Source organism: Salvelinus fontinalis, chromosome 23 (assembly GCF_029448725.1).
Source record: "Salvelinus fontinalis isolate EN_2023a chromosome 23, ASM2944872v1, whole genome shotgun sequence".
NCBI lineage: Eukaryota > Metazoa > Chordata > Actinopteri > Salmoniformes > Salmonidae > Salvelinus > Salvelinus fontinalis.
This window is the reverse complement of record NC_074687.1, coordinates 42,510,116-42,524,923: the sequence shown is the minus strand read 5'-3', so window position 1 is coordinate 42,524,923 and position 14,808 is coordinate 42,510,116. Positions and strand designations below refer to the sequence as shown.

General features: G+C 42.2%; 1 protein-coding gene across 6 annotated transcripts in view; it reads right to left on the bottom strand.

The window, feature by feature from the left end:
* The window catches only part of LOC129821361 (WD repeat-containing protein 75-like), a 64,665-nt gene extending 50,063 nt beyond the window's left edge, over positions 1–14,602 (bottom strand). For 4 of the 6 annotated variants that reach the window (XR_008754300.1, XM_055878969.1, XM_055878964.1 and 1 more), the window contains exons 1-13: positions 14,085–14,602; positions 13,326–13,455; positions 13,108–13,173; positions 12,913–13,012; positions 12,318–12,442; positions 11,888–11,958; positions 11,406–11,522; positions 11,206–11,294; positions 5,598–5,756; positions 5,073–5,248; positions 4,602–4,777; positions 4,244–4,395; positions 3,845–4,022 (exon numbers count right to left, since the gene is read on the bottom strand). Coding sequence is in view for 5 of the 6 variants with exons in the window: in XM_055878969.1 (XP_055734944.1) it covers positions 3,845–4,022; positions 4,244–4,395; positions 4,602–4,777; positions 5,073–5,248; positions 5,598–5,756; positions 11,206–11,294; positions 11,406–11,522; positions 11,888–11,958; positions 12,318–12,442; positions 12,913–13,012; positions 13,108–13,173; positions 13,326–13,455; positions 14,085–14,170 (1,625 nt within the window). In the remaining variant the exon portion in view is untranslated. The remainder of the gene's footprint in view (positions 1–3,844; positions 4,023–4,243; positions 4,396–4,601; positions 4,778–5,072; positions 5,249–5,597; positions 5,757–11,205; positions 11,295–11,405; positions 11,523–11,887; positions 11,959–12,317; positions 12,443–12,912; positions 13,013–13,107; positions 13,174–13,325; positions 13,456–14,084) is intronic. The other 2 variants (XM_055878965.1, XM_055878967.1) reach the window with 1 other exon arrangement.
* Positions 14,603–14,808: the final 206 nt, after the last annotated feature.

Here is a 14,808-nt window from a genome sequence, read left to right as displayed (position 1 = left end):
TGGTTCTGGTTTGACCCCTTTAACTGTGTTCACTGACCACAACCCACTGGTTTTTCTGAGGTCCCTGCAAAACCCCAACCAGCGCCTGATGCGTTGGGCTTTGTTCTTGCAACCATTCAACCTTGATATTAGGCACATTAAGGGTAAGGATAATATCATTGCTGATGCTCTGTCCCGTGCTCCTTTAACCTAGCTTGTATCTTTTCTCTGCTGACCCCTACGGGCTGTCTGCGCCTCTTTTCTCTTAAATTGCTCCCCAGGTACCAGGGCTGCTGAGTTTGAGGGGCGGACAGTCAACTGGGGGACACGGAGATACTGCTAGGAGCCGGGATTGGTATTTTTGTTGTTTATTTGTTTTTGGGGAAATTTGAATTATTTTGATTATGTTGGAGGAAGTTGGGTTGAGGGTGGGACCCTCATTTTAAGGAGGGGGGTGTCACGGCTCCTCCTCTGCAGTGCAGGGGGCGGTTCCTCCTGCAGGCAGAGGAGGGTCGTTAGTGATTGGAGCCACCTGGGCTCAGGGTATAAAGCTGTCACTAATCACTCTTGCTCTCTCTCTCTCTGCTCCTCCAGGTATGCTCATGATTTGTTTGTTCCTTTTTAGTTTTGCATAGTTTTCACTCAGTCATGTTCACACACACATATTCATGCACCCATGCACTTTACATACACCTTACATTATGATACATCCACACCTCATTCCTGTTTCTTAGTTTAAGTTAATAGTTTGTTTAATAATAAAGAACACTTTTAAATTGGCCTATACCTGTTGTTCGTGTCCCCTCATTTTTGTCACAGGCTATGAGCCGGCTTGTGACAAAAGGACCAGCTGACATCATGTCAGTGATTCTCTCGTTAACACAGGTGTGAGTGTTGACGAGGACAAGTCTGGAGATCACTCTTGTCATGCTGCATGAGTTCGAATAACAGACTGGAAGCTTCAAAAGGAGGGTGGTGCTCGGAATCATTGTTTTTCCTCTGTCAACCATGGTTACCTGCAAGGAAACATGTGCCGTTATCATTGCTTTGCACAAAAAGGGCTTCACAGGCAAGGATATTGCTGCCAGTAAGATTTCACCTAAATCAACCATTTATCAGATCATCAAGAACTTCAATGAGAGCAGTTCAATTATTGTGAAGAAGGCTTCAGGGCGCCCAAGAAAGTCCAGCAAGCGCCAGAACCATCTCCTAAAGTTGATTCAGCTGCGGGATCGGGGCACCAGAAGTACAGAGTTTGCTCAGGAATGGCAACAGGCGGGTGTGAGTGCATCTGCACGCACAGTGAGGCAAAGACTTTTGGAGGGTGGCCTGGTGTCAAGAAGGGCAGCAAAGAAGCCAATTCTCTCCAGGAAAAACATCAGGGACAGACGGATATTCTGCATAAGGTACATGGATTGGACTGGTGAGGACAGGGGTAAAGTCATTTTCTCTGATGAATTCCCTTTCCGATTGTTTGGGGCATCCGGAAAAAAGCTTGTCCGGAGAAGACAAGGTGAGCGCTACCATCAGTCCTGTGTCATGCCAACAGTAAAGCATCCTGAGACCATTCATGTGTGGGGCTGCTTCTCAGCCAAGGGAGTGGGCTCACTCACAATTTTGCCTAAGAACACAGCCATGAATAAAGAATGGTACCAACACATCCTCCGAGAGCTACTTCTCCCAACCGTCCAGGAACAGTTTGGTGACGAACAATGCCTTTTCCAGCATGATAGAGCACCTTGCCATAAGGCAAAAGTGATAACTAAGTGGCTCGGGGAACAAAACATCGATATTTTGGGTCCATGGCCAGGAAACTCTGCAGACCTTAATCTCACTGAGAACTTGTGGTCAATCCTCAAGAGGCGGGTGGACAAACAAAAACCCACAAATTCGGACAAACTCCAAGCATTGATTATGCAAGAATGGGTTACCATCAGTCAGGATGTGGCCCAGAAGTTAATTGACAGCATGCCAGGGCGGATTGCAGAGGTCTCGAAAAATAATGGTCAACACCCTTTGCATCAACTTCATGTAATTGTCAATAAAAGCCTTTGACACTTATGAAATGCTTGTAATTATACTTCAATATTCCATAGTAACATCTGACAAATATCTAAAGACACTAAAGCAGCAACCTTTGTGGAAATTAATATTTGTGTCATTCTCAAAACTTTTGGCCACGACTGTACAATGTTGATCCATCCTCAGTTTTTTTCCCCATCGCCGCTATTAAACTCTAACTAAAGTCATCATTGGCAACATGGTGAAATCCCTGAGCGGTTTCCTTTCTCTCTGGCAACTGAGTTAGGAAGGACGCCTGTATCTTTGTAGTGACTGGGTGTATTGATATACCATCCAAAGTGTAATTAATAACTTCATCATGTTCAAAAGGATATTCAATATCTGTTTTTTCCCCCTCTTTATTTTACCAATAGGTGCCCTTATTTGCGAGGCATTGGAAAACATCTCTGGTGTTTGTGGTTGAATCTGTGTTTGAAATTCACTGCTCGACAGAGGGACCTTAATTGTATGTGTGGTGTAGAGATGAGGTAGTCATTCAAAAATCGTGTTGCATACTATTATTGCACACAGTGAGTCCATGCAACTTATTTGAGTTAAGCAAATGTGTACTCCTGAACTTTAGGCTGCCATAAAGGAATTAAATGCTTTGACTCAAGACATTGAACTTTGTCATTTGATTAATTTGTAAAAACACAATTACACATTATGGGCTATTGTGTGTAGGCCAGTGACACAAAATCGCAATTTAATCAATTTTAAATTCAGCCTGTAGCACAAAATGTGGAAATGGTAAAGGGGTATGAATACTTTCTGAAGGAACTGTAAGTACCACAGAGGGTGTTACACAAGCAAACAACGGGAATGTGAACCTAAGTTCATATCACGAGTCATAACTGTTGGTTTAACACTAGGAGAGTCAAGAGTTTAATTGACTCAAAATGGACTAACTTTTTTAATAACGCAGCCATTTTTTAAAGTCATGTCCTCCTGTCCTAAGTCTATATAACACACAGTCGTTGTTAGAATTGTAATATCACGAACAGAATGTGTTATAAGCAGTTTTAAGAGGACATGTGATTTACAGCCAGTTATTTCACTGGTAGTCAGCCTGTCCAGCTGATGGCCCGTTGACACTAAACCGAAACTAAATTTCACACAGAGTTAGCCTACAGACAAGATTAAATTGACAATAGTCTAATGGGAAAGAATATATTCAACTGTATATGAAGAATCTGATTAACAGCACAGCTTGGAATAGACATGAATTGCAGCAGCAAAAAGGGACATGATTTATAAGAGTCAAAAGCAGGTAAGACTATACTGTATCAGAAAGAGCAGGTTCTGCCATTTCTGAAATCACCTCTCCTTGCCAAACAACTCTTACAAATGACCCCTTGAGCTCTATTTCAAAATCTAACTTTTTGGCAGAATTACCACCATTTCATGCGCTCCCGGTGTGCACTGGAACACTCCAAAGCATAGTAATATATTTGGACTCAGACACGTTATGCCAATTTGTCCTTTTGAAATGCATACTGTTCCTTAAGACTTGCCCTTAACGAATGAATAATGAGTGAACTTTGTTATGGTGTTTATTTAATAGTTTTTAACACTTGAATTGTGGCGTGTGTTTTTTTGTATGTACATAAACTAATAAAAATGCTAGTGGTCCAACTAGGCTTTTCTAGGGTTAGGCCATCTTGTTTGTTGACAGACTGCTATATCTGCTAAACATTCGTTTTTTTGTCAGCAAAGTTGTTGAAACGTCTGCTCGTTTCAATGGTCGTGTGTGTTTGTGTATACTTGTATCAGTGTGTGAATGTTTGTAAGTGTGTGTTCTGACCTGATGGCGCCTGGGGGCTGGGACAGAGTGGTGAGTAGCTCCCAGGAAGCGGGGCTCCACACGGTCACCACCTCCTGGAAGCCCACGGCCAAAAGGGAGCCGTCAGCCGAGAAGGAGCAGCAACCGGGCTTCAGGAGATGATACCCACTCACAAAGTCACATGCCCAGAAGCCCTCTGCTGGTCGTCATACGCATACAGAGAAAGGAAAAGCCAGGGAGAACGTTAGAGCACCAGTTTGATTTGGCTCATCGGTACCTTGATTGGGCAAATTATGTGTCGGTGAATAATAGCTAGCAGGTCTCAAGGACCTATTATATAGGAAGACTTGCCAAATCCTGGCCATCAGGCTCAAACTAAAAATCAAAACCCATAGAAAGAACCACCTCGGGACTACTTACCCTTGGTGTCTGAGTGGTCTGCCAGCAGCCAGGCTTTGAAGTGGCCGTCGAGGCTAGTGGTCACCAGCATGGTGGTCTCTGGGGAGGGGCTGAAGTACATGGCTGTAATCCGGTCCTCGTGGGGAGCTGTCACTGTGGTGTTCAGCACAAAACTACAGAGGGGGACGAGGTAGGGTGGAGAGTGGGTGAAAGATGGAAAACACATGCTTAAATATATCACAAATGGAGCAGCGTTACAGAAAAATGTGTGAACAGCAATAACTAAGGGGCCTGTTATTGACGAGCATGAAAACAATGCCACAACATGTTGATATGAAGACATGTACAACATGCAACCAGGCTTATAAATAAATAGTACCTCTGAGTTAGCTTGTCGTACGCCCACAGCTTCAAATTGATCTCCAGCTCAGCGCCTTTTTTTCCCCTCTCCTCCACGGTAGCAAGCCAGTCGCCGCGGGCGTCGAATGCCGCTTTGACCACCTCAAACTGGTCCAGACCCTCCTCGTGGATGTACTCCTGCTGTACTATGTCCAACTGAAGGTAGAAGAGAAATATAAAAAATAATTTTCATTAACTTGATTGGTCAATAAGAGTTCATTCATTATCAAATAGTTACATTTTTTGTTCATGACAAATGAGCGAAGTCAGACCATCAAGACTCAGGCCATAGAAATAAAATGACTTGAATATCCATTCTAGTCATTCCATTTCTACAAGTCATGTGACAAAGTTCAAGAACATTCCGAGGTAGCTGCCTTGCCCAATTTTACAAGGACAGTGTATGGTGGTTTTAAATTGACAGCTCCTGTAGATAAAAAGGCGTGCATACGTTGTAGAGTTGCTTGTCGCGGTGGAGAGAGTAGAACTGCAGGTGTCCTGGTTTCCCGTTAAGCACCAAAGCTTTACTGCGCGGGTCGATGATTAGGTTTGTCCACACACCATCGCCTTTAACCAGCCCCTGGATGATGGCCGACACTTTGACACAACTCTGAATGATTTTGATCTCTTGAGGGGGGGCCGAGAAAAAGGGAGGAGAAAAAAACAGAAAGAAAGAGAATGGTTAGGTCTACAGATTGAATATTCCTAAAATCTTTCTAGCAGTTGACAAAAGGAACATACATAGAATGAATACATATGGCCACTGTCCCTTGTAAATGTGAGAATTAGGACCCCTGACCAGATTTAAGCATCCTTCCTTGAAGAATCACTGATCTAACATGATTGGATAGGTGCAAGCATGGATTCGGCACACAGCAATGACCAATCCAGTCATGTCAGATCAGTGATTATTTCAAGGGAGGAGGGAGGAGAGATGAACCGTGAAATTCTTGTAACAGGCTGTAATAGTCCTTACTGTTGTCAGAGTGCGAGGTGCAGAACAAGGAACCGTCAGGTGACACGGCGATGTGTGTGATGGCGGCGCCCAGGCGGGGTAAGAAGTCTTTCTGGTTCTCCTGTGTGTAATGCCATTGGACCAGCACGGACTCTATGCCCCCACTCAGAAGATTAGTGCCTACAGAAAAAGAAGCAAAGAGAGTCACGCCACTTGTAAAAATCCTTCCACCATGAAAACAGTTGGCATAGAGCAGTGGTCCCCAACTACATTCAGCAGCGGGAAGATTTTTTCTTTAGTGGATGGTCGAGGGCCCGGAACGTCATGAATAATTTGTACACTCCAAATTTGATCGCAATTATGACAAAAACAAATCATTTCAAACCTTGATTACATAGGGATACGAACACATAATAATTTGCATAGCGCTTTTCATTAGTTCTCAAAATATAAACATACATTTAGAATCAAGGCAGGTAAAATAGCCCTAGTGGGCTAGGCACTAAATACATTTTAGATTGGGACTAGGACTATGAAAGAGTATATAGAAGTGGGTTAAGGCCATTAAAAACATTCAGTGATCAAGCGGCTCTCAGATGGTCAGGGAGACATTTCATAGGAGAGGCACAAGAGAGCAGAAGCCTCGGTCCCCCACAGTTCAGAGACGTGTCTTGGGGCCTTGAAGCAGTAGGGAGTCGCTAGAATGACTCCATTATGTGTCAGAATACTTGGGAACAGATTTCCTAAATTAAAATCACTTTCAGCTCATTTCCTGCTGATTTTACAGTCTTATGTCCATCAACGAAATATGTATGTATGTATGTATGTATGTATGTATGTATGTATTCAAAACCCTTCCGCTTTTCATAATGTTGTTAGCCTTATTCTAAAATGTATGAAAAGCAAAAACAGGCTAAGAAATCTGCAAATTCAGACCCTTTGCTATGAGACACGAAATTGAGCTCAGGAGCATCCTGTTTCCATTGACCATCCTTGAGATGTTTCTACAACTTGATTCGAGTCCACCCGTTGTAAATTGAAATGATTGGACATGATTTGTAAAAAGGCACACAACGGTCTATATAAAAGGTCCCACAGTTGACAGTGCATGTCAGAGCAAGAACCAAGCCACGAGGTCGAAGGAATTGTCCGTAGAGCTCCGAGACAGGAATGTGTCGAGGCACACATCTAGGGAAGGGTAACAAAACATTACTGCAGCATTGAAGGTGCCCAACAACACAGTGGTCTCCATCATTCTTAAAAATTAAAGAAGTTTGGAACCACCAAGACTTCCTAAAGCTGGCCGCCCGGGCCAAACTGAGCAATCAGGGGAGAAAGGCCTTGGTCAGGGAGTTTGCAAAAAGGCACCTTAAAGGACTCACAGACCATGAGAAACAAGATTCTCTGGTCTGATGAAACCAAGATTGAACTCTTTGGCCTGAATGCCAAGTGCCACATCTGGAATAAACCAGGCAACGCCCAGTTGGCCAAAACCACCCCTACGATGAAGCATGTTGGCAGCATCATGCTGTGGGGATGTTTTTCAGCGAAATGAGACTAGTCAGGATCGAGGGAAAGATGAAACTCCCCAAATACAGTTGTGCCAAGCTTGTAAGTGCAGAGTAAAGGGTCTGAATACTAATGTAATTGTAATTGAATACACCACAGGTGGACTCCAAGTTGTAGAAACAGCTCAAGGATGATCAATGAAAACAGGAAGCACCAGAGCTCAATTTTGATTCTCATAGCAAAGGGTCTGAATACTTATTTACATAAGGTATGTTTTTATTATTAAAACATTTGCAAACATTTCTAAAAACCTGTTTTTGCTTTGTCATTATGGGGTATTGTGTGTAGCTTGAGGGGGGGGAAATTATGTAATCCATTTTAGAATACAGCTATAATGTAACAAAATGTGGAAAAAGGGAATGATCTGAATACTTTCCAAATGCACTGGGTGTGCGCACACACACACACAGTACCAGTCAAAAGTTTGGACACCTACTCATTCAAGGATTTCTTTATTTTTACTCTTTTCTACATTGTAGAACAGTGAAGACATCAAAACTATGAAATAACACATATGAAATCATGTAGTAACCAAGAGTGTTAAATCAAAATATTTTATATTTGAGATTCTTCAAAGTAGCCACCATTTGCCTTGATGACAGCTTTGCACACTTGGCATTCTCTCAACCAGTTTCATGAGGTAGTCACCTGGAATGCATTTCAATTAACAGGTGTGCCTTGTTGAAATTACATTTGTGGAATTTCTTTACTTCTTAATGCGTTTGAGCCAATCAGTAGTGTTGTGACAAGGTAGGGGTGGCATACAGAAAATAGCCCTATTTGGTAAAGAACCAAGTCCATATAATGGCAAGAACAGCTCAAATAAGCAAAGAGAAACGACAGTCCATCATTACTTAAAGACATGAAGGTCAGTCAATCCAGAAAATGTCAAGAATGTTCAAGAGTGCAGTCGCAAAAACCATCAGTGCTATGATGAAACTGTCTCTCATGAGGACCACCACAGGAAAGGCGGAGACCCGGAGTTACCTCTGCTGCAGAGGATAAGTTCATTAGAGTTAACTGCGCCTCAGATTGGAGCCCAAATAAATGCTTCAGAGTTCAAGTAACAGTCACATCTCAACATCAACTGTTCAGAGGAGAACGTGAAATCAGGCCTTCGTGGTCGAATTATAGTGATGCAACCGATATGACATTTTTGGCTGATACCGATATCCAATATTTTCCATGCCCCCCCAAAAAACGATATCGACAACCGATATTTAACATTTTAGTGCTGTTTATAACCTTTCTGGACAACCCATCCCGGATCCGCGATCATCCTCATCAAAAAAGCTGACTAGCATAGCCTAGCCTAGCGCCACAGGGATATCATATAATATAATTTCATGAAATCACAAGTCTAATACAGAAAATGAAAGATAACCATCTTGTGAATCCAGCCATCATTTCCGATTTTTAAAAGGTTTTACAGCGAAAACACAATATATATTTATATTAGCTCACCACAATAACCAAACACACAACGCCATTTATTCACCGCCAACATAGCTTTCACAAAACCCACAAATAGAGATAAAATTAATCACTAACCTTTGAACAACTTCATCAGATGACAGTCTTATAACATCATGTTATACAATACATTTATGTTTTGTTCGAAAATGTGCATATTTAGAGCTACAAATCGTGGTTTTACATTGTGAATACGTAGCCATAATGCACCAAATTGTCCAGAGAAATTTTGGACAGTCAAGTAATCTAACCAAAAAACTCAAACTTTACTAAAAAATACATGTTGTACAGCAAATGAAAGATACACTGGTTCTTAATGCAACCGCTGTGTTAGATTTAAAAAAATAACTTTAGTACAAAGTACAGCATGCAATATTGTGAGACAGCGCCCACGAATTCTCCGCCTTGTTGGAGCCAACATAAACCACAAAAATACGAAATATCATAAATATTCTCTTACCTTTGATGATCTTCCACCAGAATGTAGTGCAAGGAGTCCTAGTTTCACAATAAATCATTGTTTTGTTTTAGAATGTCCATTTCTTCTGTCGAATTAGCAACTTTGGCTAGCATTGTGGAGCACACATGTCCAAGAACTCTTGGCGCATGGAACAAAAAATTCCAAAATTCACAATAAACGTCAAATAAACTGGTCAAACTCGGTTGAAAATCCATCTTTATGATGTTTTTATCATATGTATCCAATAAAGTCTGAGCCGGAGCATTTCGTCGTGTATACCTAACGCATTTCAAGCTAGACACCCCATTCAACATTCTACTGCCTGTTGACATCTAGTGGAAGGCATATGAAGTGCATACAGATCCATAAATATGAGGCAATTGAATAGGCAGGCCCTGACACAGAGCCCCATTTTCAGAATTTTCACTTCCTGTTTGGAAGTTTGCTGCCAAATGAGTTCTGTTTTACTCACAGATATAATTCAAACAGTTTTAGAAACTTCAGTGTTTTCTATCCAATAGTAATAATAATATGCATATTGTATGATCTAGAACAGAGTACGAGGCCGTTCAATTTGGGCACGATTTTTTCCCCAAAGTGAAAACAGCGCCCCCTATTTCCAAGAAGTTTAACTTGGGTCAAACGTTTTGGGTAGCCTTCCACAAGCTTCCCACAATAAGTTGGGTGAATTTTGGCCCATTCCTCCTGACAGAGCTGTTGTAACGGAGTCAGGTTTGTAGGCCTCCTTGCTCGCACACGCTTTTACCGTTCTGTCCACAAATTTTCAATAGGATTGAGGTCAGGGATTTGTGATGGCCACTCCAATACCGTGACTTTGTTGTCCTTAAGCCATTTTGCCACACCTTTGGAAGTATGCTTGGGGTCGTTGTCAATTTGGAAGACCCATTTGCGACCAAGCTTTAACTTCCTGACTGATGTCTTGAGATGTTGCTTCAATATATCCACATAATTTTCCTCCCTCATGATGCCATCTATTTTGTGAAGTGCACCAGTCCCTCCTGCATCAAAGCACCCCCACAACATGATGCTGCCACCCCCGTGCTTCATGGTTGGGATGCTGTTCTTCGGCTTGCAAGCTTCCCTCTTTTTCCCGCCAAACATAATGGTCATTATGGCCAAACAGTTCTATTTTTGTTTCATCAGACCAGAGGACATTTCTCCAAAAAGTACGATCTTTGTCCCCATGTGCAGTTGCAAACCGTAGTCTGGCTTTTTATGGCGGTTTTGGAGCAGTGGCTTCTTTCTTGCTGAGCACCCTTTCAGGTTATGTCGATATAGGACTCGTTTTACTGTGGATATAGATACTTTTGTACCGGTCTCCTCCAGCATCTTCACAAGGTCCTTTGCTGTTGTTCTGGGATTGATATGCACTTTTTGCACCAAAGAACGTTCATCTCTAAGAGACAGAACGCGTCTCCTTCCTGAGCGGTATGACGGCTGCGTGGTCCCATGGTGTTTATACTTGCGTAACATTGTTTGTACAGATGAACGTGGTACCTTCAGGCGTTTGGAAATTGCTCCCAAGGATGAACCAGACTTGGAAGTATACAATTTTTTTAATGAGGTCTTGGCAGATTTCTTTTGATTTTCCCGTGATGTCAAGCATAGAGGCACTGAGTTGGAAGATAGGCCTTAAAATACATCCGCAGGGACACCTCCAATTGACTAAAATTATGTCAATTAGCCTATCAGAAGCTTCTAAAGCCATGACATAATTTTCTGGAATTTTCCAAACTGTTTAAAGGCAGTCAACTTAGTGTATGTAAATTTCTGACCCACTGGAATTGTGAAATAATCTTTCTAAACAATTGTTGGAAAAATGACTTGTGTCATGCACAAAGTAGATGTCCTAACCGACTTGCCAAATAGTTTGTTTACAAGAGATTTGTGGAGTGGTTGAAAAATGAGTTAATGACCCCAACCTAAGTGTTGTAAACTTCCGACTTCAACTGTATGTAATATTATATATATATAACTTTTTTTGCTCATTAGACTTGAGGGGCAAATAAAATCACCCGCCACCTATTGGGGAACCCTGGCATAGAGTGATCAGAGATGATATGTCTAGGTATAATTCAACAGTTATGGGGTCAGTGGTTATATTACCTTCTGGGGTGAAGCACAGTGTGTTGACAGCACCGTGGTGCCAGTGCAAGGTGGAGTATGTGTACTCCTTCTTCTGGTTGAAGTTTCTCCTATGAAAACAGGGAAAGAACATTGACTGTGAGTGATGCCAATCAAGTGTTTCCCCTTAGATTTGGTCTTTGGTGAGGCCATGGTCTCTAAGTTCTTCGAGCATCACTCACCACATGCGAATCTTGCCATCTGCGTGACCTGTGGCAATACAGTCCTCTTTAGGGTGGCACGAAACACAAGTGAAGGCATTCTTGGCCCCTTTCTTCATCCATGACTTCAGCGAAAACCTGTGGGGCACAGAAACAAACAATACAATTGAATGAGTACTATGACAAAGTCATGAGCACTGTTATTTGGGCAATGTCAAATATGGACAATGTCAAAAATACTGTAATGTAATGAATCCTTATGATGCTTATTAGTTCCCTTTTACAGATAAGGGGTAGCTCAAAACAATGGAGGGTGCTGGCTGAACTCCCACTCCTGACTACAGACAAGCAGAAAGGCCACTCATCCAACAGATAAGCTGCCGTTCAGCGTGGTTGGACTTGTGTTGCTCAAACACTAGCCAGAGAGACAAAACCACACATTACCATTCATGCCTACTGTCATTGAAGGGGACAGCCTCCTGATGTGCGAGAATGGTGTTTACCTGTACGACTTCTGCTTTTTGAAGAAAAATACCTCGAGCTGTAAACCTTTGACAGCAGCTATGTATTCACCCTGTGAGAAAGAGTGGAGGAAGAAACAAGAGGTGCATTATATTCATTAGTGCACATTGTTGTAAATGGTGTTCGGGGGGTCCCTCCCCGTTTCAGCCTGTTTGTTTCCAAGGAGTACACCCAAGGTTTCAAGTAAAAACCTGGCGTCAATATCGAAGGCGATAATAAAACATGTAATGCCTTTCGCTAAAATCAACAATGTGCAAACTATGACAAGAGTGTGCATAAAGATTGTTGTAATGTCTCCTGCAAAAGCAATCATTATGGTTTAAGTGTTACCCTTGGCTAAGTCGTTTGCTGCCAGAGACTTGTTTGCTACTGGAGTACCTGGTACATGAAGTATAGGCCTACTACACGTACCTCTCTGCCAAAGGAGGCAGCCCCAGGGTGGGGGCTGACATCACAGAGCACGGCCGACAGCTCTCGCGCTTCCACTTCCTGGTCCCCACTGCGGGGCAGATTAACAGCCACCAGCTGGAACAGCTCTGAAGACACACCACATATGGGTCAGAGGTCACCCTCTTCAACATTCTGCACCATTTTGTTGAGCAATTACATAGAAATCACCTTTGACTTAAAAGAACACTGCCATCTTGTCTACTTCAGATTTTCTCATTGAGCGAGGTGAGTGTCAACATGACATTTGGCACTTTGGGGTGGACACCCAGCTGTCTCAATCAATGAGAGACGATATGAAACAGACAAGATAGCAGCGTACACATTGTTGGATTACTTAATGGATTTAAAATGTAATACCGGCTCATTTTCTAAATTCTAACAAACCCCTTGCAACTAGACATGGAAGTTTAGAAGACGTGGTGTCTTCCAAGTCGGGATTTGAGGATGTATCGCCAAGGTTGGTCGAAAATTCTCTGTGCTGTGCTTTACATTACCTACTGTGTAACGGCTGTACGGAAGCGTTCACATAGCCTTTTCAAAGTGGAACTATACTTACCAGAGCTCTTGTAATTTGCCATGGGAACGACGACAAAAACAACTCCTCCATGTTTTTCCGAGACGTAAATGGAGTAGATTGGGTACCCGATAATGAAGGTCTGAAAAGTATCATAGTAAGTAATTTAAGCACATGAAGCAAACAGGAAGCAGTGATTGAAACTGACTTTGGTAAAGAATGCTGCTGTGGCAGTACCTTGATGAGGATGCCATCCGTGAAGTCCCACAATCGGACAGTGCCATCTGCTGAACACGAGTATACCTGCAAGAGGGTGCGACAATGTCACGTCTACACTCAAAACATCCAATGTGCAAACACTCCTCAGACAACAAACCATGTTTCTTTAGACATAAACATGTTGCTGATCAGACAAAGTTCGCAGACACGTATATGTAGCAACTGTATTGACAAACCTGCAGATGGTTTGAAGGGTTGAGGACAACGCCTGTCACCAGGTCAGTGTGTCCCTGCAAATCATGGACGTATTCCTCTGTGCTGGTACTATACACGTTCACGGACTCCCCCGCGGCACACAAAAGGAACCTGACAAAAACGACCGGATTGAAATCAGTTTACAGACTACGGTTATTCCAGATTCAATGTAACGTTAGCTAGATTGGGGCGGCAGGTAGCCTAGTGGTTAGAGCGTTGGGCCAGTAACAGAAAGGTTGCGAGATCGAATCCCCTGAGGTAAAATCTGTCGTTATGCCCCTGAACAAGGCAGTTAACCCACTGTTCCTAGGCCATCATTGTAAATAAGAACTTGTTCTTAACTGACTTCCCTTGTTAAATAAAGGTGGGGGAAAAAGATGCCTGATAGTTTATCGTAATAAACAAACTAGCAAGCTAGTTAAATAGCAAATACAGGTTTAGCTATTTAACGTTAGCTAACGTAAATATACCGGTAAAGTAAGCTAACGTTACATGTTAATTCATAGTACAGTAGCCAGATAGCTAACGTTACCATAGTTGAATCCGTGGCTTTCTAGAATTCTGTTTCTCTGACGTTTAGAATACTGCTATGTATACTGTTAGAATATTAGCTATGTTAGTTGTACAGTAACAAGTCAGTTAGCCACAGTAGCTAACCATGACTACACTTTGCGTCCATACTTGTGACATATATTTAGTTCAGGTTTAGCTAATGTCTGCTGCAATCAATACATACGTACCTGGAATCATTTGTAATAACTGGCTCCCTAAAGTTTATTTTGGTGCCACCACAGTGAACCATGCGGATTTCTGCGTGCTCCACCATCTTTCCGAATTTCAACTATGAACCTTCACATCTGAACCACACGTGGCTATCTTCTGTTCTTATTTATTCAGAACTGGTGCCTAGTCGCCCTCAAGCGTTCTACTTAAATTACTGCATATGTATATGTATATACAGTAGCAGTCAAAAGTTTGGACATCCTTCGTTCAAGGTTTTTTCTTAATTTTTACTATTTTCTACATTGTAGAATAATAGTGAAGACATCAAAACTATGAAATAACACATATGTAATCATGTAGTAACCCAAAAAGTGTTAAACAAATAAAAATATATTTGAGATTTGAGATTCTTCAAGGTAGCCACACTTTGCCTTGATGACAGCTTTGCACACTCTTGGCATTCTCTCAACCAGGTGTGTTGGGCCATTGTCCTGTTGAAAAACAAACTATAGTCACACTAAGCGCAAACCAGATGGCATATCCCTGCAGAATGTTGTGGTAGCCATGCTGGTTAAGTGTGCATTGAACTCTAAATAAATCACTAAATGTCACCAGCAAAGCACCCCCACACCATCACATCTCCTCCTCCATGCTTCATGGTGGGAACCACACATGCGGATATCATCCGTTCACTTACTATGCATCTGACAAAGACACGGTGGCTGGAACAAAAAATCTCAA